Raw genomic sequence first — 26,465 nt, forward strand, 5'->3', positions numbered from 1 at the left:
TAGGCCAATAGGAGATGGTTTGTGATTTGGCTCTCAGTTTGTCTAAATGGATATAATTTGGTAATAAGTAATATAATGAAAAATTAGGATGTTATAATAACTAAAACATATCAAAATATTTTTTTGTTAATGAATTTAGAATTTCAGATGTCTACAAAGTTATAATTGACAGAAAAAGTGAAACACTTGGGTATTGTCAAAACAGAAAAGGAAAGCTTGGATGAGGTTGTTTATGCGTTAATGATTTTTGTCGTGAAGAATGGAGTCTTTGTGAAAACGATTGCGCAAATGCTGTAGGCAAACAGAAAAATAAATAAATATCAAGGGTCCATGCAGCCATGGGGGAAAGAAACAATACCCTCAAATTAACTCGGTCTATTTGAATAATTGAATGTCTGAGCTTCCAACATTATGTACAATATTTTTCAATCGTTAATTGCATCTGTTTATAAAAGGTCACTCTTTATTCTGCAAGACACACAAGGTTTTCTCTCATCTCTTCTTCCAAATTCGAAGCTTTCTCATTTTCACTCTCTGTCATTATACCGCCATGGTAAGTCATGACGCCTATCTCTATATATATAACACACACATACACACATTTGTGTGTACGTGTAATTATTTTAATGGTAACTCGATCGATGTCATGCTCATATATATTCCATGTGAACTTCTCCATGTTCGCAGGTTGAGGAGACACCGAAGACAGGCTACAAATTACATAGCAGCCTTAGCTTGAAGCCCAATGGTCAAAAGGGTGGCTTCAAATCTTCTGGTTTCATCTTTGGTAAATCATTACTTGTTTGTACATAGTTACTAGTGAATATTAAAAGGCAAACGTCTTATACACCTCAATACGATCAGTAACATTACATACACCAATGTTTATTTATTTATTTATTTATTTTTTGAGATTGTGGTTGAAATAATGGAAAGCTTACGTGATTAACCTCTAATATATTTTAGTTCTCTTATTTCCTCACGCAGCTGGTCCGAATATATACGTTAGTAGAGGGGCAAAAATAACAAAATTAATAGCCCTTAATATCAAACTATAAGTTTTTAACTTTTTATTGTTAAAAACTAGTTTATAACCCGTGGGCACCACAGATTAGAAAGGTAAAAATAATTTTAATTAATTTATAAGGTAATTATTGAGCAATGATAAAAAAAATTAATAATTTAATAAATTATAAATAGATATTATAAATAAATTTTTTGTTGACATGTTTGATATGTGTAAAATAGAGGAGTGAATTAGTGGAAATTTAATTAATGAGGAAAAACCTTAGAATGACAAGTGGCAAATAATTAATGTGAAGCTCTAATTGATTGACACGTGGCAAATGTGTTACTCTTTTATTAGGTAGGGAGAGGAGATTGGACTAGGTATTATGGGTCTTAGTTAAGAGGCACACGTGAGATACAAAACCATATAAATATGAATATATATGTAGTTATTTGCATATCAAAGGAAAACCGTTTTTTTATTTTTTTTTATTTTTTTTGGTTTTTTCTAACCAATCTCTCATGAAAAAATATGCACATATCAATTATCCATATATCTTTCTTAAAAACATCTTTACACAAACTACAAGTTGAGTTTGTCAAGTATTAAGCAACTTGTTGTGAGACCCGTATATTATACGGGTTGATTAAAACAAAATGTTAAGTACGAACAATTAAATAGAAATTTTTTTTGAATTTGAAATTGAAATAAGTGAAAATTATGAGAAAAAACATACAAAAGATAAATAAATTAAAATCATGTGTTTAGTGTACTAAACGGATTAATTATAACAAAATGTTAAACATAAAGGTTTAAACTATAAATTTATTTGAAATTGAATTTGAAATTTAAAATTTAAAATTTAAAATTAATAGTCATTATGGTAGGTTTAATTTATAGAAACTAAATTAATAATATATTGAAAATGAAAATTAAAATAATGACAAGTGGAAAATAAATATATCTCAAATTATGAGAAAATGACATGTGGCTAATTTTATGAGAAAATGACATGTGGCAAAGTCATTTTCATTTATTAGGATAGAAGAGTCTGCAAAAGAGTTTCAAACCTCTATACAATTTTTTTAAAACTTCTAAATAATTATAGAGACTACAAAAAATATGAGTATTACAAGTGACAAATGTCCCGGTTAAACAATTTAGTGTTGACATATTGCCCCTATTAATTTTTAAATAATACACACTAAAGAGTATTTAAAAAAAAAAATCAATTTACAAATGTTATTCTTATATATAAATTCCTAACTAAATCAATAAAAACAGTACTTAAATTGCCAAAAAAAAATACAGAAATTCGTTATACAAAATTCATTATATATATATATATATATATATATATATATATATATATATATATATATATATATATATATATATATATATATATATATATATATATAGAGGTTGAGTTTCAATAGATAACCATAATTAACCAAGGAACCAATATTTTTTTCAACTTTTAGAACTTATTTTTTAACAAAAAAAAAATACAGAAATTCATAACTTTTTATCATTTTTACAATGATATAAAATTTGATTTTTTTTACGTCAAATTCACAATGTGAATGTTCGAAAATTCACAACGTGGATCTGGATTCATACGGTGAATCCGAAAAATATTTTTCACATTCACAATGTTAATATATGAATTTAGATATTTTTATATTTTTTTTTTCGATAAAGAATAAGCTCTAAAAATTGAAAAAAAAAATTCGTTTCTTGAAGAAACCATAATTATGTTTCTCTATTGAACTTTTCCATATATATATATATATATATATATATATATATATATATATATATATATATATATATATATATATATATATATATATATATATATATATATATACTAAAAACATAAAATTTTTGTAATACCCACTTAAGACACTAGAAAAAAAAACCTCTAACTTGTGTGATGTTGGTTTGCTTTCGATTATTATTACAAAATTGCTTGAACTTTTGAACTATATTCATCGCCATGACTTCGTGTGATATTATATATTCTCAAAATAACCATTTTTGTGTTTTCCAAATTCACGTTTCTTTTCATTTACAGCAACAACAACAACAATAATAATAATAATAATAATAGTAATAATAATAATAATAATAAAATAAAAAATAAGACGCTAAAATTTTATAGGGCTTGTTGGAGTTGTTCACAATACTTAGAGTTGTTATATCTATAAATACTATGTCATCAAAGAAAAATAACACAAGTTTTCTCAAAAACGGGTCTAAATGGGTGTTTGTTTTATCTTTTAAAACATCATTTAGCTTTTAGGAAAAGATAAAAAACTAAAAGATATTTGGTAAAAGCAACAGATCGTGTAAAAAACTATTTTTGGATATAAGGAAAATGAAGTTTTTGAAAAAGTCAGATAAACCTAACTTTTTTCAACTTTTTATAAAACGACTTTTGTCATCTCAAAAGTTAAGCCAAACACACCCTAAATATATAAATCATTAAGGATTGAAAAGTGGCCAGTGCATTTGCTATTACCGTAAGAATAAAGTCAATGAGAAAGTTCTGACAATGTTTGTGAACGCACAAGAACTTAATTAACATTTATTACCAACACATAAGTCTAAATGATTAACTACATCACTAAATGACTATTACAAATTCCTTGTCATCTCTAACTTTAGTCTTCTATGTCATACCTAATCTGAGTACGTCACAATACAAGTGTTAGATTTGTAAAGCTTAAGGAGTATTATTAGGTTCAAGTATTCAAGGGAAAAGGATGAGTATCATCTAATCCTAAAGTTAAACCCCTAGATATAATTTTCAAAGCATTAGAAGATCTTAGGTTATAAGCTTGGAAAACATCACAACATAAATGAATTATAAAGTTAACTTATAATAAGTCTCAACAACAAAAGTGGTATGTGCTGCCTATACAACTGCTCCCAAATACAACATACAACTACTCACAAACCCCAAGTTGATATATAATCAATACATTTGACAAGTCAATTAGCTCATTGAAAGGTAATCCCGAGGCAAATATGCCAAGGTGATAATGGTTATAAAGATATCTAGAGAAATAAGACAAAGTGTAATCCCTTCATAGAGGCTCGAGAAATATCATGCTTTGTACAAGTGAACAATGGAAACATTACCACGTGAATAGCTTGCAAGACCTAACCCGTAATCTTTCATAGATTTTGATACTTTCGCATGTGAAGCTCTAGTTTGGAAGTCACTCACAAGACTTGCAAGTTTCTTATTTGGATTCAATAGCAGCTGCATTACATAGATGTCTCAACCCATCCTAAATCAATGAACAAGTAGAATGCTCAAAATAGTTTCATCTCAAATAAACTGTTTTAAAAACGGTGTAAATGTCTTTGAAATATTGTTTTTATGAATGCAAAAAATACTTAGTATTCACTTGCAGAAAAAAAATTAAATTATGTGAAATCAACTAATCAAAAGCATTAGAATAAGTTTAAGGATATGTACTCTAAGTTTAACTTGCCTTACCACTAACATTTGGGATATAATGGCACTTGGAATTCTGAGAATCGTGATTAACACTTTCAAAAGAAAGTATTTGGATGGTACTCCCCAATCTTTAACTGGATAAGACTCGGAAGTTTTTGAAAACAAGAATAGAGAATCAGAAATATGGTTTTTGTGAGTACCGGGTTATGATGACCAAAAAATGGTTATAAACCACCTTTGTCTGAAAGCTGTCACAAACAGTTTTTTGTCTCAAAGTTGTCCAAACTGTCACAAGACAGTGTGCAACAGTCATAAACTATCATAACTGAATATTTAAATAAGGTCAAATCAAAGGTCTAAAACTTGTTTCATTTTCAAGAATTTGGGTTTCGTGAGTACCAGATAATGATTGCTCAAAGCTCGACCCTAGACAGGGGCTCTGCCCCTTCGACCCCACCGAATTCTCCTTTCAATGATAGTCTACTTTGAATCTTGAATTAATTTAAACAAGTATGCACTCCTCACACTCCTTACTTGTTTAATATTAATCAAGAATGATTTTGGTCAATAAGTCAATCGATTACACTTAAACACAATTAGTTGTACCACCAGAAACATATTCAGATTTAGATGTCATCTCATCCCTTGTTCCTTCAACTAAATAAAGGTGACAATCAGATCTAAAAGATTTAGCTTTTCTAGCTCTAGTACTCTTTCGATGTTTTGGCACAAAATTTGTACCACTAGAAACATCTTCAGCTTGAGTTGTGTTCTTGCTGAAAGATTTCTGAATCATATCCCTTGGTCTAGCTATAGATGTAAATCTTTATTCATCAAAGATGGCAACTCTTGACTCTATAACAACGTTTACATACACAGAGTCATTAGATTCTAAAACATAAAATCTGTAAGATTTGGAGTGCTCAATATATCCAATGAAGATACAATCTATACCACTTTCACCTAATGTTTTCCTTTTGGGTTCAGTGAGCCTTACAACTGCTCTACAACTCCAAACCTTGAGATAACTCAAATTTGGTACCTTTTGACACCAAAGTTCATAAGGAGTATTCTTACTCCTCTTGTTTAGAGTTCTATTCAAAATATAACATATAGTCAACATAGCTTCACCGCTGCCACAAACACTTGTTTATTCAGCTCAACCCCAGCTACGGGCTCTGTCCCTTAGACATCGCCAGGTGTTTTCTCCCTTTTACTCTGTTCCTAGGGTCGCTTCCCCCAGACTTTGTTCTCTCAACTCAAACCCATCCAGGGGCTCTGTTCCTTCGACCCTGCTCCAACGGGCGCTACCCTTGGACCTCCGTTCATTCGGCTTGACCCCAACTCGGGGATATGTCCCTTGGACCCCACTCATAGGGTCGCTGCCTTCCGAACCCCCGTTTGTTTAGGGGCTTCTCCCTACATAAAAGTCTACTTTGAATCTTGAATAAACTTAAACAAATATGCACTATGTCCCTTCCTCACTTGTTTAGTATTCATCAAGATAAATTTTGGTCAAAAAGTCAATCCATTACACTTAAATACAGTTAGTGAAACAATTCACCAACACTTCACTTCCCTTCTAGGGTTGATTAAGCAATTAGTAGATACTTATGATTAACAATTACACTATTTATCGATGATAAAATAGTTAAAATTTAGCCTAATCATGAACTTCAACCTTAATTATCTGATTTTAATCATTGCATAACATATAAGAAGTAATAAGGAAGCTGAAGAAGCAATATAAGCCAAATTTGACAAGAATATGGATATTAAACGAATAAGTGGAGCTATGTTTGGCACCTACAAGACCAAGTCTAGTAAAACATCTGCACAATATTGAGAGAAATGTTCAAATGTTGTCCAAACCCATCAAAATCTTGTTTTAACCATTTTATAATTACACCAAGATCTATGATAAAAATATGTTTATCTAATGATTTTAAATATTAAAACTTTATTAAGTTCCATAGAAATCATATGAAAATTGAAATTTCTCAAATACCATTAATAGCTCTAGATTATCACCAAATGTGTTAGAAAATTACTTACTAATGTAAGTTAATGACATTACATCGGTTTTAATGAACAAAAGTTGCATCATGTCATTAATACGTCTTGAAAACGTCATTAAATCCATAAGTAAACTTCAAAACCTCAATTAGTATCAATTTCATGTGAAAAGATGACAACTCCATTAGACCCATAAGTGAAAATATCAAAATATGATGAATTCCTTAGTTCAAGCAGAGTTTTGAAAGTTTAAAATAAAGATAAAAATAGCATCAATTTCATGTCAAAACATTTAAAATCGAAATCCACCATAGTTAGGATTTCAAGCTCCAAATTAACATGCAGTGTAATAACCCAAAAACTTTGGTAAAAGTTTTCATTTAATACTTAGAAATCACATTCATGCTTGTTATCCAAAATACCATTACATAACATATTGTAAAAAATATCAGAGTTTCCAAAACAACTAGTGTTGAAAACTGGAGAGTGCACACCGCACCATCAAGCCAAGCCCTTAGAACCGGAAATACCTGAAACACCTAACAAAAATGTAAGCATGTTCTTAGTGAGTTTCCCAAAATACATAAATCAGATAATCATATAATGTCATGCACATATATACACATAAAACTGTCATGGACTCCTTCTATGTTCTTCAACCTAGATGCCATGGGCTACCACCATTGTCTTATAACCAACTAACAGGGGCTCCCACCTCATGGTTGTACCAGGTTCCATGGGCTCCCCCATGGTCTTCACGCAAATCAATACACACCAAATAAAAAACAATTGCATAATCATTTACAGAGATTTCACATCAAGTAATGGGCAGACAATGGTGCCTTCGACCCATCAGTATACTAAGAAGACTCACCTTAGATGTTGAACATAAAATCTTGACTACTAGCCCAAAATCACACACTAAACAAATATACAAAACACCCTAATTAGAGTTAATTCACAACTTAGACAAAGACCCAACATCTTAATTTCAGACCCACCATCAAAGCCCAAATGCCTAACCTACATTAATAGGCCTAAGATGAAAGTCCTAGCTACAATGGGCCACATAGCCCAATAATGCCCAAACATGACATCAATGCCCCACCAAGAACAAAAGTCCAATAACTCTGAATAGGTCTAGGATCAAGGCTGAATAGGGCCCAGTAAGCTTTCAAGCCCAACGAAGCCCAACTTTTTGTGGTGCGTACGCCCAGCGAACCATATCAGCCCTTGCACAAAAGTCTATTAAGTGCTTAATGCTTAAGGTTTAACATCCAACTTCAGATCTGAGTCTATTAAGATGTCTCGGGCATAAAGTTGGCAACTTTATGCCTTTTCATGCCACATGGGCCCCCATTACCTCAATTCTCCCATTAAGACCACATTTGAGACCTTCGACTCATGAACGGTCTCAATACAACCTTCAATATGGAAAGTTTATGCATCAACCATGTTCAAGGAGATTAGATATAACAATCCTAGCCTCTGGAGTTGCACTACACACAAAATAGGGTCTAAGAACCAACAATGGACTTCATAACAAAACCCTAACTCAAACTGGAAAAAGAGATGGCAAGGTTTGAACCTTTTACCTCTACAACCTTCCTAATGAGCTCCAAATGTAGGATCCAAAAGCTTTTCCACATCTAATGCTTGCTTCAACTTCCTTATCCTTGCTAGAACACCAAAAAGGAGGTATTTGAGGTACTTACAAGCTCAAGGGGCACACAGAAAGGATTTTAGGGTTTTAGGGATGTTAGAGAGTGATGGAGGATGATTACGGTAAGCTCCAAATGACTTGAGGACGTTAAAATAGGTCACAAGTCTGAATATTAGGGTTTTAGTCATGAGCCACGTACGCCCCACGTACGTGGTGCACACCCGCGATCAACTTCCCTTCGTATGCTAAGCGTATACCTATCTACGCCCAACGTATGTAGGCACCCTTTTGCAATGAAATTTCATTCCAGGGGAAAAAGTGTGATTACCTGAACCTTGATCGTTAGAAATCTCCCCCACTTGAACTAGACTTCATCCTCGAAGTCTACTAAAGCGAATAAGTCTGGTTAATGCTCTCTCATCTCGTCCTCCGCTTCTTAAGTCTATTCGGAGCGCCTCGGGTGCTGCCATTGCACCCTAACCAGCTTCAGCACTTTTTTTCGAAGGGATTTAGTTTTTCTATCCAAAACTGCAATGGACTTCTCCACATACTTTAGGATCCTATCCACTTGAATATCATCCAAAGAAATAACTACAGCCTCATCTGCTACACACTTCTAGTGCTGAGACACATAGAAGGTGTTATGGAACTGACTTAACACATCAGGAAGATCTAGCTAATAAGCAACCGTGCCAACCCAGGAAGCAATCCTGAATGGACCAATGAGTCGGGGCCCCAGCTTGCCCCTTTTTCCGAAACCGGATGACACTATTGGAAGGTGACACCTTCAGCAAAACAACGTCTCCCACTTGGAACTCGAGATCCAAACGACGTCGGTCATCATAACTTTTCTGACGGCTCTACGCGACTCGTAGCCTGTCGCACAACTACTGAATTAACTTGGTGGTCTTAAGCACTACTTCGGTGCTTTCCATGACCCGATTCCCAACCTCCCCCAACAAAATCAAGTCCTACACCTCCAACTATACAACATTTCAAACGGGGGTCGGTCAATACTAGCTTGATAACTATTATTGTATGAAAACTCTACTAGTGGAAGGTAAATATCCCAACTCCTTCCAAAGTCTAAAACACATGTCAGAAGCATATCCTCAAGTGTCTGGATCGTTTGCTCGCTCTGCTCATCAGTCTGAGGATGGTAAGTTGTGCTGAAAAGCTGCTGAGTACCCAACTCCTCGTGAAACTTCCTCCAGAATCTATAGGTGAATCGAACATCGCAGTCCGAGACCACAAGTACCGGCACTCCATGCCTGACCACCACCTCCCGCACATAAATAGCTACTATATTCTCTGAGGAGATACTCTCTAAAATCGGAATAAAATAAGAACTATTGGTCAACCTGTCCACAATAATCCAAATGGAAACAACACCCTACGCCATTCTGGGCAATTTCGTGATAAAATGCATGGTGATCTCCTCACGTTTCCACATGGGGATGGGTAGCGGCAGAACCTTGACATGTGTTCTCTGATGCTCGGTTTTGACCTTCTTGCAGGTCAAACATCGCTCAACAAACCACACAACTTCCCGCTTCATGCAGGGCCACCAATAGCTCTGTCTCAGGTGTCAGTACATTTTTGTGGCCCTGGATAAATAGAAAAATTGGATTTATGCACCTCCTCTAAAACCTTTTGCCTCACTCCCTCAAATGTCGGAACCCAAACCCTGCCACACTGATTCGGTAATCTTCGGCTGTCTCAAACAAACAAAGAATCAGGCCCCTAAAAAGCTCACAAACTCATGGATATCATCCCTCAGTATGAAATGACACCTTGTCTTCTTTTTCTCCTCATCCGAAATGTACTGCAGAACCAATAGTGCCCTCTCCCAAAACTTGGCAGTGATCTCCGCCTATAGTCTTGGTAGTCTACTGCAGATCCTGTAACTCTCTCACCAAACATTGTACCTCAATGGCCAGTGCAAACTCCCAATAAAACCTCCTTACAAACTTCTCACAAGTCATCTCATCCACACCCTCTGATCCCACCTCACGGGTAACCTCCTCCTACCAGTCTGGTGCTCGGTCCCTCAGCATCCAAGATGCGAACCCCACTTTTGCCACCTCGGGGCAAAAGCTTGTGCGATGGGCATTCTCCATGTCTGCCACCTATCGTCGACTAGTAATGGGATCCCTGAGCCCAAAGAACTCAGGCTTACCACAGGCCTTGAACTCCCGAAATGAGGGATCTTGGGCCCCAATCTGGCTGCAACAATCTCGGCTCGAAAAGACCTGAGTCGCTCCTCCGTGATCTCCATGATGCCCTCCTTGACAGTACCAAAGATCACCGTGGTAGCATCAAGGATGCACGAGTAACCTCTTCCGCAATGAGATCGGATAGCCTCTCATCAGTGGGCTCTGGACTAGAGCCTAAACCTGATCCTAAAACCGAACCTCGCGTGATCATCACCATTCTCAACTAAAAATTACCAAATAATACAAATTGATAAGGAAGTTCAAGGGGGGGGGGGGGCTTCCTCCTCACTGGAACCCTTAGAGCTTCCAGGTCTGACATTGTTTCGGGGTACATGTCCTTTGTTTTTAGTAGTACGGGCCCAATACTACCTTCCACACCTACATGTACCTTCCTCAAGGTCATACCTGATACCTCTAGATCACCCAAATAAAATAACACCCCCACATAATATATCATGAACTCAAATCCTAGATTATTATAGGATTTCTCATCCTCACCGAACCAGAAACTTAAATCAATCATAGTAGGTTGCCCTATGCATGTAAGTTATACACAAATAGAATCACATCGACTGTCAAATAAGCTTCTACCTTAAACCAAAACCAAATAAGGAAAATAAATAAGGCAAAATCCATCATTCTAGGGCTGTACAATCCTAGACATATATAACTTTGAAAGCATACACTTAGCAAACAATCAATTCAACATCAATTTCCAAATATAACTATAGCATGGCTAGCACATTGGGAACACTTACTTGAGCTCCGCCGATTAGGCGTAATTCACTCTCCCCTTTTTCTTATGAAAACCGTTTTAAAGCAAATTTTAACCTTTTTTGTATTTTTTGTTTTTTTATTTGAAAAAGGGTTTTACCATTTCCCTGGTTTGAGTTCTGACACACCCAAGAGTATGCCCGAATCCCTCAAACCAAGGCTCTAATACCAACTTGTAACAACTCAAAAACATAGGTAAAAAATTTCATTTAATAATTAGAAATCACATTCATGTTTGTTATCCAAAATACCATTACATAACATATTGTTCAAAAGATTAGAGTCTCCAAAACAACTAGTGCGAAATACAAGAGAGTGCACGCCGCACCATCAAGCTGAGCCTTTTCCCTTAGAACCAGAAGTACCTGAAACACCCAACATAATTGTAAGCACACGCTTAGTGAGATTCCCCAAATACATAAATCACATAATCATATAATGTTATGCACATATACACATAAAACAACCATGGACTCCCTCCATGGTCTTCAACCGGGATGCCATGGGCGACCCCCATGGTCTTCACGTATATCAGTACACACCAAATAACAAACCATTGCATAATCATTTATAGAGATTTCACATCAAGTAATGGGCCGATATTGGTGTATTCGACCCATTGCTATAGTGAGAAGTCTTACCTCAGATGCTGGACATAAAAGTTGCTCGACTACTAGCCCAAAATCTTATACTGAACAAATATAGAAAAGACCTTAATTAGAACTGAGTCAAAATTTAGATAAAGACACAACATCTTATTCTAAGGCCGACCATCAATGCCCAAATGCCTAACCTAAATTAATGGGTCGAAGATCAAAGTCCCAACTATAATGGGCCACATGGCGCATTAAGGCCCTAACACGAAATTAATGCCCCAACAAGAACAATAGTCCATTAATTCTAAATGGGACCAGGCCTAAGGCTGAATAGGGCCCAATAAGATTGCAAGCCCAACGAAGCCTAACTCTCATATGGTGTGTACGCCCAACGTACCACATCAGCCCATGCATAAAAGTCTGTGACGTGCTTAATGCTTAAGGTTTCAACGTCTAACTTCAAATATGATTATATTAAGATGTCCTAGGGCATAAAGTTGGCAACTTTATGCCCTTGCATGCCATATGGGCCCCCAATACTTCAATTCTCCAATTAAGACCACATTCGAGATCTTAGACTCATGCATGGTCTCAATACAACCTTGAAGATGGAAACTTTGTGCATCAACGATGCTGAACGAGCATAGATCTAACAATCCTAGCCTCTGGAGTTGCACAACACACAAAAGAGGGTCTAAGAACCAAAAATGGACTTCATAATAAAACCCTAACTTAACCTAGTAAAAGAGATGGCAAGGTTGAGCTTTTTACCTCTACAAGCTTCCCAATGAGCTCAGAATGTAGGATCCAAAAGTTTTTCCATGTGTAAGGCTTACTTCCACTTCCTTCTCCTTCCTAGAACAACAAAAAAGAGGTATTTGAGGCACTCACGGTCTCAAGAGGCACACACAAAGGATTTTAGGGTTTTAGGGATGTTAGAGAGTGATGGAGGCTGGTTAGGTTTAGGTCCAAATGACTTAAGAATGTTAAAATAGGTCACAAGTCCGAATATTATGGTTTTAGTCCTGAATCACGTACGCCCCGCATAATGCTTGGTACGCCCTGCGTGCGTGGTGCACACCCGCAACCAACTTCCCCCGGTACGCTAAGCATACACCTATGTACGCCTAACATACGTAGGGACCCTTTTGCAAAGAAATTTCATTCCATGGGAAAAAGACTAATTACTTGAACCTTAATCGTTACATGCAAACTTAAAATCAATTGATAAAAGAGTAGTATGAGGATGTATTAAAATCCGAATAATCAAAAGTTTAGTACATAAATACCATCAGAACATCCTAATCATAATGAAATTTATTACTTAGGGATATCCCCAAACACTAGACAAATTTCTAGAAGAAGTATGGAAGGACTATACCTTCCAAGGTTCTAAATTTATATACAAGCTTAACTTCTTCAATTGAATATTATGTTCTCTTCTAATACTTCTTCTAGCTTAAAGGCACCATTCCCTCCTTAAAAAATTTCTCTCTATCTATATGCTCAAATGAAGGGAGGGAAGTGTTCATATGTTTTTCGGCTCTGCCATTTAGCTACTTTAAACCCTCAACTTCTCATTCTTCAAGGTTAACCACTAAATTATGTCAAACAACCATCCAAATTCTAATCTTTCTGAATTAACACTGCCTAATTTATTTCCTGAACATTTTGGTCCAAAATATTAGTTAAGGCGAGGTGAAATCGTGTTTTACAAAGTTTACCATTTTAGTCCCTCCATTATTTAATTTTATTTTAACCCAACATTAACTTGCTGATAACCTTTAAAAAATTTCAAAATACTTATTTTTATCAAAAATGACAAATTCGAGCCTTAAAATACCGATGTTACATTTACAATTTTAAAATTGTTGGTATATATATTACCTAAAGGGTGTAGTGTCATCCATGTCTACCAATATTTGGTGGCATATAGGCCCCTTGTCATTTTTATCATTTTTTTGCCTTTAAGTAGGTTTGGTGTCATCCATGTCATTCAAGTTTTTTTTTTTTTTTTTTTTTTTTTTCAAAATAAAAAAATGTAGCATTTTATAATAACTAGTATTGTAAAAATATCAACTATGTACCGATTAATCTATTATTAGTCCTTAGGTGATCCTTGGGCAAATAGAATGTGTCTAGCGTTTAATCAATGCCTATCCAATAAGCAAAACAGTAGCAAACAAAAAAAACATTTTGAATAAGTTTTATCTCAATAGAAACTATTTATGAAATTTTTAGTGTTGTATTAATCATATTAATATATTTTGTTATGATATTACTTATATTTATGAACTTTGTTATGATATTGGTTATGTTTAATTTTTTAGCAATTAAAGTCCTGATTAGTGTCCGTCTAACGATTAATTCTTTAACCCCAGTCCACCGACTAGTAAAAACGTTTTTATAACCTTTATAAAAAACCATGAATATTAATTTAAACATAAACCTAAAGTTCTTTAATCACGAGATTGAAAATTATATAAATAAAAACTAAAAATAGAAAATAACAAGAAACTAAAATTATGTAAATAAAAATTCAAAAAGACATAAGTTAATTTGTAGATTAAAAATTTACAATTTATATTTAGCCTTAATTGTCGTTTTGACCACTAAAGCCGCTGCTTGATCTTCATCGTTAAGTTGATTCATATTTTGCATTAACAACATCGTTTTTGTGAGTCGGATGGTTTCATATATATGCTTATCAAAGTTCATATTTAATTTTGTCATTTGCAACATCATTTCATCGGATCGGCTCTACCTAGCGATAAATTTGAAGATTTCATATTTAATTTCCTTTTTACTTTTGCTTTGTCCCTTCCCATGGGAGGAGGAGACAATTATATCTCTTCAATGTCATTGTTGTCAATATTAAGATTGACACAGATGTGACCATCCCATGACCTTTATTGTGAGTTCGAATATGATTTTTTTTACTTACTAGACTTGGAAAAATTTCCAATGTTGCAGTTTCTTTCCACCTAAAACTTTTTTTGAGAACTTCCTAAACATGTATGAATTTAAAAGGCTTTACCATGTCATTTTGGAAAGTCAGGTGAGTTTTTTTAACAAGGTGGACTCGTTTTCCCCGGTTGTCCAATGGTTTTGAAAGTTAGTGTAAATTTCGTTCTAAGGCATAACAAAATTGTTAATATTAGCCTATTTTATGTTACATTGGTCATGTGACCGGTAAGTGTCAAGACATTTCACACCCCTACGAAACTGGTTGGTAACACACAACCAAAACCGATCCCACAATTGGTCATTCCATATAGTCACTTGTTTGCAAACATCTTGACCACCAATGGACGCCTCTTCCCCACATCTATATTCTACCTTTTGGTAAGAGTAATTCTTAATTTTTTCCACTAATTCTATGGATATGAAATTATATGAAGTGATTTTTACAACTACTTTTTGTGCTCTGAGTAAGCCTTCTAATTTCATTGTCCGTGGAGTAGTGAATCCAACTACCGAATGAAATGAGAATTCTATTAATTTTCTTAATCACACTGGCTAATTATGCATCCTCTCTAGGTTCTCCATATTCATCATCAATTTCTTCTATTAATCTTGTAGAAGTACCACTTTATTTCCTTCTTAATTTGTACATCAGTGTCATGGAGAATACCATGCATCGCATTGATAACATGGACCTTGGATTCTTTTTAGATGCAATTCTTTATTAAATAGTTTTCTAAACTGATTTCCACTTTTATTTTCCATTGGTGTTGACTTATATTTTTCATTGTGTTAAGTTTATCCTCTCTATCACCTTCTATATTTCTTCTATATTAGTTATTGGTTTTTTGTTAAACAACTCTAGTTTATTTTTATTACACCTTTTTCAGCTACAACCATAGTTTAACTTAACCCTTTTGGGTTTAGAAGTCTTAGGTCATTCCCTAATTTCCTCTTGCACACCATTAAGGAATTAGCTTAGAAAGATTTCACCGGCTATAACTTCTAATGGAGTTACTAAAGACACAAAATTTGTTTCTAATCATCAACTATTCCTCTTTTTTAGCTTGTAAGAATTGCTTACATAATGTACGTTCTAAAGAAGATCTAGAGACCTGAGTGGGACACCATTAAACTGCTCACACAATTTACCTTCTAAGTTCATCTCTAACTTTCTCTTGCACACCATTAAATGTCGATATCTATAGCTTCCTTCCACTAATCATGAAAAATGATCTCGTTTATGCATTTCTATTGTGATTTATTGATCTTAATCCATCCTGTTTTCTATCCACTCTCATCCATAATAATTTAGATTTTCATTGATGTTAGTTAATTGCTTCATGATCGCTTAAGGTTCCTTCCATTGATACGAATCAAAATTAGTTTGCATCGCTTGGATCACCAACTCACATTTTTCCAAAATCAATTGTAAATTTTTCATTCCACCTTCCATTTCTTCCATACATGCATTATTTGATCGAGCTCCCACAGTCGAAACTTGCTCCGGTCCAAAATTGATGTAAAATTGAGAAAGAACATATGAGTGAATGATCATACATAAAACTAATACCTGATTGAGAGGGATCCTTTCAGTTTTATCAAAACAATAATGAAACAAATAATGCCCTTCTAGCAAAAAGCCTTTCTTTTTAACACTCATCTTTAGGCTATGAACAAACCGAATGAGCACAAACGAGGTTTGTTCAAGTTCATTCGATTAAATTTAAGCAAACAAATGAACCAACACGAATGCATAAACGAGTGAATTTCTTTGTTCATGTTCGTTTGTTTAATAAATTATTTTGTTCATGTTCGTTATGTTCGCTCATTAAGGTGCTAAACGAAAGTAAGTGAAGAAACATAAAAGAACGAAGATAAACGAATGATTGTAAACGAACATAAATGAAAATAAATAAATGAACATTTTATGGGACATCAAAAGCTTTATCGTTTGCAAATATACATAAGAACAAGTCTCAACAAAACACAATATGTTAATCGCGAAATTTAACAAGTTGCCTTTTCTAAATTAGAGATGTTTTGGATATCATTGGTTTCTTTTATTATACATTGTGTAACCGATCAAAATCTCTATCATACCGTCATAAATTTACAGGTTTGGTGGCTTTGGAGAACATGGGATTCATATCAAACATATTGATAATGTTCTTATACTTTATGAACGATTTGAGTTTCAACATTCCCGGAGCTGCAAACACAGTGACAAATTTCATGGGATCAACATTCCTCCTCTCAATTGTTGGTGCTTTTATTTCTGATACTTACATCTCCAGATTCCATACTTGTCTTATTTTTGGAGTGATTGAAATAGTGGTAAGCAAACATCCAGCACAAGCTTGTAGTAAGATAAGATCCATATAACAACTAATCAATAATATCATGTATGATTGATGGCAGGCTTTCATGATTGTGACAATTCAAGCACATGACACAAGTCTACATCCAAAACCTTGTGGTCTGAAGGAGAGTTGCATGGAAGGAGGTATAGGAGTAATGTTCTACACCTCCTTAGCATTGCTAGCATTAGGTGCGGGTGGTGTTAGAGGTGCTCTTACGCCTTTTGGGGCAGATCAGTTTGACACAACAAACCCAAAAGGACTCAAGGCCCAAGGAACATATTTTAACTGGCTTGTGCTCAGCACCACCTTGGGTGCAGCCGTGGGTGTTATGGGATTTGTGTGGGTTAGCACTAATCATGGATGGTGGTGGGGATTTTTCTTGGCTACCATTTCTAGTTTCTTAGGGTTTACATTATTTTTAATGGGGAAACCATTTTACCTCATTCAAGTTCCTAAAAATAGCCCGATTCTAACGATTATCCGGGTTCTCTCTCTCTCTCTCTCTCTCTCTCTCTCTCTCTCTCTCTCTCATTGGTGCGAGAAACATGAAAAATATTAATGTGTAATGATTAACGGGAATTTTTTGTTAATGCAAACTTCCATAACTTTGTGCAGGTGGTTATAGTAGCTATGAAGAACAGAAAGTTAAAACTACCAGAAGTTACTGAAGAATTATATGAGAGTGGCAGAAATGAGGCCTTGATGGGAAAAAATCTCTCTCGTACGGGTGAATTCACGTATGTATATTTATAGACCATGTTTGGAAACGTAATTAAATATTGTTTTTTAGGTATATTTGAGTTTGAGTTGTATTTTTCCATAAGTAAAAAAAAAAAGGAAAAAAAAAAACTTAAGCGCTAAGATAGATAGTGTGCATGTGCAGTTGGTTGGACAAGGCAGCAATTATTCCGAATGATTCAAAACCAAGTGAACTTGCACCATGGGAGATATGCACTGTGACACAAGCCGAAGAAGTAAAGATCCTCATAAGAATGCTTCCTATAATACTAAGCACTGTTGTCATGAATACATGCTTAGCCCAACTACAAACATTTTCACAAGCCCAAGGAAACTTCATGAACAAAAAACTTGGAAGCGTTGACTTCCCTGCAGGGTCAATTCCTGTAATTCCGCTTGTTTTTATGTCAGCTCTCCTTCCTATTTATGAGTACTTCTTTGTACCCTTTGCAAAAAAGTTCACCAAACATCCTCAAGGAATTACTCAACTACAAAGAGTTGGGGTGGGGCTTGTTCTCTCTGCAATCTCTATGGGAGTGGCAGGAATCGTAGAGGTAAAAAGGAGAAACCAATCAAGAATCAACCCACTTGAGCCCATTAGCCTCTTCTGGCTCTCTTTCCAATATGGTATTTTTGGGATTGCCGATATGTTTTCATTTGTGGGTTTGCTTGAGTTTTTCTATAAAGAGGCTCCTGTAGGGATGAGATCACTAGCGACTTCCTTCACATGGATATCTATGTCTCTTGGGTACTTCCTAAGTACGGTGTTAGTGAATATTGTAAATTCTGTTACAAAGAGAGTGTCACCAAGCAAACGAGGATGGATTCATGGGATTATTTTGGACAACAACAATTTAAATTTGTTTTATTGGTTGTTGGCTGTGTTGAGCTTGATAAATTTTGCAATTTACTTGCTTTCAGCCATAAAGTACAAGTACAAAAAAGAAGATGATGAACTATTAAAGACAGAAATGGTGTCGACGACTACTAGTATTGGAATGGTTAGTGCAAGTGAAGATGATATACCAAAGAGTACTACTCAAATAGAATTTGCTCACGCTGAAGCAACTGTTGAACCAAAACAGACTTAAAGCTCGTTCCACACATATAACTCTTGAACACATTGATTTCCTTTTTCTTTTTTCCTTACATTTTACTGATTGTAAAATAGGGAGTTAAAATAGGGGCAAGACGGACGTGTGTGATTTATTTAGGGTTAATCTCATTGTACCCCAAACAACTATCATTTTCTATTTTAAAAAGTTTGCTCACGTTTTTTCACATTCTAAGGGCATGAAATCCGTTTTAACCTATTATTAAGAACCTAAGACTCATTTTAACCCATTTCCACTACCAATTCATGTATATGTGGCGTTACGGAGGCCATGTGTAAACTACCTTGTGTACCTATTGACTAATAATAGAATTTGTCAAGACTTTGGCTATGTTTGGCGTATTAGGTGAAACTAGCTGATAAAAATCAATGTTTAGTAAAACTAAAATCAATGTTTAGTAAAACTAGCTGAAAAAACTAGTCCAGGTAGCTTTTCAAAAAGATAGCTTATAAGCCACTTTTTGGCTTATAAACACAACAACATAAAAAAGCTTGCAAAATAAGCTAGTTTATCAGCTATCTGTGACGCGCCAAACATATCCTTTAATTCTCATATCCACTCCCATATTTAACAAAATCAAAACCAACTATGCTATAACATGTAAATCATTCAGTAAATACATATTTATGTCCAGAAAATTCAAACCCACTACAAAAGTCACATGCTTTCTATTTTCGACTCCTTGTTCATGTTTTAAAATGCACTTTGACTATTTCAGTAAAAATAAAACAAACCCATTTTTTAAAATAAAATTGCTATCGATTCTTTAGTAGTTTTATAAATAGAAATCGTCACCTCTAAAATATATGTTACAAATTTTCTTAGAGAAAATTACAAATTTAGCCAAAAACCCTAATTACTTTGTGGAAAATAGCCAAAAAAAATCCAAATTACAAAAATAGCCCTTAAAATCACAGATGGATTAAGCTCATCTGTGATTTCGCCTTTCCATCTGCAAATGTACAAGTGCCTAAAGAACAGATATGTTTTAGGCATTTGTACGTTCGCAATGGAACAGTCCATCTGCGATTTCCTTCGGTCCATCTGCGATTTTGTAATGGATTAGTATAAAAACGTTTTTTTACTTCATTTTTCACTCTCTTTCTTTGAGAAACTCTCTTTCTCTCTCTCTACAATTTCCTTAGAGCCGTCGTGGACGATTTCTTCAACAATCCCAAAAATATGGTAAGATCTTAACACATTTTTTGTTTTAATCAACATTTATTAAGTGTAGGTTTTGTTTATTTAGGATTTATTATATTAGTTTTTGAAAAAAATACAAACTATATTGTGTGTTATTGGATAATTTTGTTGTATTTGATAGATATAAGAGTATTTATTAGTAGTCTTGGAGTTTTGATGCTATTTGGTTAGTGATTGTATGAATGTAAAAGTATGCAATGCGTAAAGTGTACATTGAGTTGTTGTACATTTGGTAATTTTTTGTTAATAAGTTTAGTGAAATGACTTTTTTTAATAAGATAATGATTCTTCTTGATTGATGTGGTATTATATTTGCATTTTTTAGTCCACATGCGGTTTAGTTTTTTTAAATTAATTAGTGTTTGTTTACTTGTCGTTGCTATGAAAAAATGGTTACAATATATTATTGTTTTTCAACATGATTATATAAATTTGAATGTTGGTTTACGCATTATTATGGTTGTAATTTGAATGCTCGTTTATTTATTCCATTTAATATACGAATATTTTAAAAGAAAATAGTTGTTTAGTTTTCTAATATGTTGTTGTTTTTCAGTATGATTATAGAAACTTAAATGTTAAAGATATTGTCAACCTAAAAGGATCGGGGTGCAACATTTGAGAAGTGTTGGAGGCGCTACATGGTGCACAATGCGAAAGTTTTAGACATACCGTGTTTGGTTACTTGTTAGACGTTCCTCAGTTATAAGGGGATGAGTTGATATTCCATAAAATATTTCTTCATTAGCTACGGTCGGACGCCGTTTTATCTCCACATGGCATAAAATGGTTATATTTTAGACTGAGGGATACGAAAATAGTTTATGGCCCAGAAGAGTTTTATTTGATAACCGGGTTTAATTTTGGTGTGTATCCCAAGATGATTGGGAAAAAAGTCTCAGAAAAAAAAGAAGTTAGTAGTAAAAAAAGATGTTTATTCCCGGAACGTCTATTTCCGAACCATACAAATAGTTCGGTGACGTTACAACTTCAAACTTATCAAAAAAAATTAAAAAGCTTACAACATGTAAGCAATAATTGCCAAAAACAACACCCAACCATAAACGAAGGCTATCTTCAACTTCTTATTTTCTGATTGAAAATGTTTATTAGACTTAGCTACCTTAGTTATTACCATAGAAGATTGGTCATTCTCTTCATCAACCCAACTGATAAACCCGTATTTTGGTCCCTATAAATTTAAAGATAGACAAGAACAATATTTATCATATAAATATGATGGCATAAATATTAAAGAACTAAAGATCATGATACCATATATGGGCAAGCGTAAAATAATCTTTTTGGGTTTTTAGCTGTACCCGGTATCCTAATGATACGTTCACCTCCGCAATTTCAGTATATCATTCGCCTTATTAATTTGATCAAAGATGTGACAACCCGATATTTCAACTCTTTGTAATGGCCTAATAAGTCAAGTATTGTAACCACTTTTGAGTTAATAAAATTAACTTTGATAATAAAATGTCCAAAAAGTTCTATTTAAATTCCCTCTATGTTTAAATATCATTAAACCATGATCGTACGTAAAAAGAATGCCCAAATCCGACTTCATATATTGAAGTTAAGATTTTTCCAAGTTCGGCTTAGCAGCAGAGAGCTAAAAACTCGAATCGGAGATCGATCGACTTTTGGCCGGAATGACCTAAACGAGAATCGAATGTCTCGACAATGGTATTTCAGCGGTGAAAAGTCTGGCAAAAACCGACGTCAGATAAAGAAGTTATGATTTTTTAAAGAAATTTCTTAATCACGTCATTTTATAATTAAATAATAAAAATAATTTCGGAATTTGCCAACGGAGTCTAAACGAAAGTTGTAGAGCGTAGTCTCACCTTCGCGTGGATATAAAGACCATCGAAAATGGAGTTCATATGAAGGAGATATGATTTTTTGAAGTTTATTAAATAATTTATATATATTCAAATCAAAAATCCGGTAATATCCGAAGGAAGAGTCAGCGTCCTCATCCGAGTTACGCGCTGCGTAACCTCGTACGCCCCGCGTACCCGAGGGCCTTGGTCTCGGTCCGTCCACGTCGCCCCTACGCGAAGCTACCGACCCGCCCCATCCGACCCGCCCCATCCGACCCGTCCCATCCGATCCGTCCCATCCGAAGCCGAGGCAGTCGAGGACTCGCTCATGCATGACGTACGCGTACGCGTTGCGTACGAGCGTACGCCCCGTGTACCGAGGCTTCTCAGACCCCCTATAAATAGAATGCGAGGGTTCCCGGAAATTCACCCCATTTCTCTCCTTTCTCTCACGATATTGCCTCGATTTCTGTGCCTGTTCAAACCCGAAGCTCTGGTCTTTTTGCTCAAGTCCCGAGGGTCGATTTTACTCCCGAGATTCCCGAGAATCCCGAGAAAAATCCGTTTCTCAAGACGAAACTCTGCCCGGTTTTCCATCTCGCTATCTTCAAACTTTCAAGTGAGTTCATACCCCTTAATTAACCTTTTTAAGATATTCTAAATGCTTTTATATGCTTTCAAGGGGGGGGGGGATACAAGTAAAACACACGAGTATTATCGTGTGTTACATAAAGAATTATTTTATATGCTTTTATATATATCCAAATCACATGTGATTTATAAACTTTATAGGAAACTTTCGTATATAAAATATGTTACAATAGAATTCTATCTTTTGGAAATATAAATTGTTGTAATGCATGTATAAACTAAACATTTTCTTAGATGTTATGTATACTTGTCTATCTTAGGCTCTACAAAAATCTATACTTTCATAACAGGTGATTCCTTTTCTAGGTATTTCTAAACAAAAGAGACACACTTTTATAAAACTATAATAGGTATAGTTTTACGAGGATTTTGCTAACTTTTACATACTAGAAACATGATTTTCAAGAAGTCACTTTCATATACAAGAACAAACGAACATTTTAGCACGTAAATCTGTTTTTATACCACGGTTTTGTGAGACATAAACTTCACGTACGTTCGAGTACACATTTCAAGTCCTGTATTATATACCAGAATCCCTTGGAGGGGGAGCATGGTGTTTGTGTATAGATCTATACGGGCTTGACAACCCGCGCCGTGACTGTTAGCTACAGTCCACCGTTTGGGGTAACAAACGTCATAACATTCCAACGCCTGAAGAACGTTGTGTATAGGCATTCCGAGTCAATAGTATGGTTATAAAACTCACATGGGGTATTAAAAATGCATTGATTTACAAGGTTTTCAAACACATTTGGTTATTTCACACTTACATACATTTCAGAAACAAACATTGGTCTTGAGAGAAGGCCACTTTTATACTAGTAGAAAATATAGGATTTTCTAAACACAAACAAACAAGGACAAAACATTTCATTTCATACAAACATTGTCATTTAAATACTTATGAAACTCACCAGCTTAAATGCTGATCTACTCTTTCAAAATTACTTGTATGTCCCAGGGAATCAGTAATTTCAGGTATCATTATGCTTTTGATGAAGGGATGCTGCGGCGCCAGTTTAATCTCATATTTTGACATCATATTGTAATTGGTTTTGAACATGTAACTTTTGACAAATGTAAACTTTCAATTATATATGTGATGGTTGTATTGCTTTCTTTACTATGTATTCATTTGTTACGTTACCACATGAAGTCATCCGCCCCCGAACGTTTCCGCCGTTCAGGTTTGGGGGTGTGACAGATTGGTATCAGAGCAATGTTTATAGTGAACTAAGTATATCGAACCACATAAGATATACAAACTATAAATGCTTAAGGGACTAACACTCTCTGACAAAACATTTTTCTTTTTACGCTTAAGCAGCGTTACGTTTAACTTAAATTGATAGTTCATTTAAGTACAATTACATGCATACAACAAATTATTTTCATGATATCTAACTATACAACAAGTATTTAGACAAGTTGACACTACGATTAAGCCTCGATATATGTAATCAGATTTTGGACAAATATAGCGTGATCAACTATATTTGCCCGAGATTGGACCAACGTATATCGAGGAATGATCGTAGTAAGAAACAAGTCAAAACTTACCAAACCATTACTAGAATCAAACACAAGAATTTAAATACTATAGGAGTATTTGCTACCTAAACTAGTTTAACTTACATGTTTTGCAAGTTTCAACTTTATTCAACTCCTATAACCCTATTTCTCGTACAGTCAAATGGCTGGATTTCACCACCCCGGCGACCCCTACTTTCCCAACCAAGGCAACGGAGGATGGATCGAAGATGATCCCGAAGAGGACGAGGAACCCATAGAATTGGATGATGACTCCGGTACCGACTCAGAACCGGAAGTGATCGATCCACCACCCGTTCAACCTCCCGTCTTCGTAAGGAACTTTCAAGGACCGACTCCCGTCTGGGGAAGTCACCTCCATCATTAGAGCCAACAACAGAACTTACGCCCTCCCTACGGCATGTGCCGGGACTTCTATGATGTCCGCAACGGAGGTTCGGCTGATCGGGCACTCCCGGTAATGGTGGGTAAGCTAGCCAATCAGTCCTATCAGTCTGGAGTTCAAGCTAGCCGACTCCGGGATGTCAACGTGGAAGTGCAGGTTCACACTTCTGACATCCGTAAGCTGGACAAGATACAAGACAATGCTCAACTCCAAATCGAGGCATTCCAAGCGCAAATGATTGCAGCCCTCGCTGAACAAAGGGAACAACAAGCCGCTTTTGATAGGCGTCTAATGGAGTCGAAGCAATAAGATGCAGAGTCAAGCTCCAAGCGCAACCTACGTCGCAAGTAGTGCTTGTCAAAGACTCAAATTTTGTTATAGCTTAGGACCTCGGCTAAAAGTCTTTAAATTTCTCGAACTTTGTAATCGGAGACCCTTATAGGGGTCAAATTTTCATGATCGTTGTATCAACTTTTATATTAATATAAGTGACACTATTATTACTACGTTGAGTATTTCGTTCAAACCTTGAAAAGTCTTTGAGAAACCAAATACTTGTTTCATACTTTCAGTCTTACAAATAACTTTCATTCTTCTATTTTAAGACTCATACTAGCATCTGTCGTTGAACTATAGCAGTTTAGTTCATGAGACACATTAATTCTCTATTCTATGGAATTCTTATCTTTACCTTTTCAACCTATAGTTGAAGGATGCCTCCGCGTAGGAATCCAAGGCGAAACAACGGTGGGGAAGCACTTGTACCACCACCACCTCCACCACCCAAATTTGATGATGTTATGTTCCAAGCAGCAGTCACCGCAGCGGTAGCAGCTGCTGTGACAACCCGAAATTTCTATTTGTACGAACAATATCTATTCAATAGAAGCCAGTCCAGTTTCAGTGATTTTCAGACTTTTCCAAACAAGTTTGTGTACATTAGGGTTTACTTTTAAGGAGATATCAGGAGAGTGAATGCTCCTGGAATTGTGAAACTTGAACATTCCAAGTTTCATAATGTTATAGTCCAAGTTCGAGAATAAAAATATTTTCTGTCAAAATATTTCAGGACTATAAATAGTTTTCTGAATTAAATTAATTCATTATTCACAATTCCAACTAGAGAAAAGCCATTTTCTCTCTGACGGATCTTCAGGTTTTTATCCCAGATTGTGAGTACCCTTATCTAGTAGTATTAGAATGCTTAGTAGATGCTTATAACATGATTTAGATGGCTAAATCATTAGATCTAGGAGTTTACTCCCCAAGGTGTTCTTAGGCGGTAAACTCCCGAAACGAAGCCAAAATCGAAACTTGTGTTATGATAAGGCCTTAGACTCTTATGTATGCATGTTAAGGACAAGAAAACAACCACAAATCACCCAGGTTTGGGGAGTTCACGGCCAAAGAGATTCATAGGCCGTAAACTCCCTTTTCACACTCAAAATGGTGTTTTAAGGCTCTAGGACTTTAAGGCTTGCATCTAGACTATTTTCCCAAGTAGTTTAAGGTCTTAAACACATCAAATGACACAAGCAAAGATGAGTTTACGGCCCAAGTGAATCTTAGGCCGTAAACTCCATATAAATGGACAAAAGGGTGTTTTCATGACACCTAAAGCCCTAGGCCTTCACAAGAAATTATTACACACTTAATGGAAGGACCAAACCACATCAAAATCACTTAACCAAGTGAGTTTACGGCCAAGACATGGTTCTTGGGCCGTAAACTCCTAAAAAGGGCACTAAGGTGTGCCTAATGCCTTCATATGCTAGGAATAAAAGTCTAGAACATATCCCACAAGTGCAAGAGGCTTGGAAGCAACAAAAACAACACCCCAAGGGAGTTTACGGCCATAAACTCCAAGGGGAAATGGCCTTGAGGACGTAAACTCCTATTTGGAGTACT

At 35.3% G+C, this 26,465-nt stretch overlaps 1 protein-coding gene across 1 annotated transcript; it reads left to right on the forward strand.

The window, feature by feature from the left end:
- Positions 1-385: 385 nt before the first annotated feature.
- LOC111896409 (protein NRT1/ PTR FAMILY 4.5) lies at positions 386-19,095 on the forward strand. Its single transcript, XM_023892402.3, has 6 exons — positions 386-553; positions 688-787; positions 16,833-17,050; positions 17,135-17,560; positions 17,692-17,813; positions 17,960-19,095. The coding sequence occupies exons 1-6, from the start codon at positions 551-553 to the stop codon at positions 18,903-18,905; spliced, it is 1,815 nt and encodes a 604-aa protein (XP_023748170.1). The 5' UTR covers positions 386-550; the 3' UTR covers positions 18,906-19,095.
- Positions 19,096-26,465: the final 7,370 nt, after the last annotated feature.

The sequence above is a fragment of the Lactuca sativa genome, chromosome 9 (genome assembly GCF_002870075.4).
Source record: "Lactuca sativa cultivar Salinas chromosome 9, Lsat_Salinas_v11, whole genome shotgun sequence".
Taxonomy (NCBI): domain Eukaryota; kingdom Viridiplantae; phylum Streptophyta; class Magnoliopsida; order Asterales; family Asteraceae; genus Lactuca; species Lactuca sativa.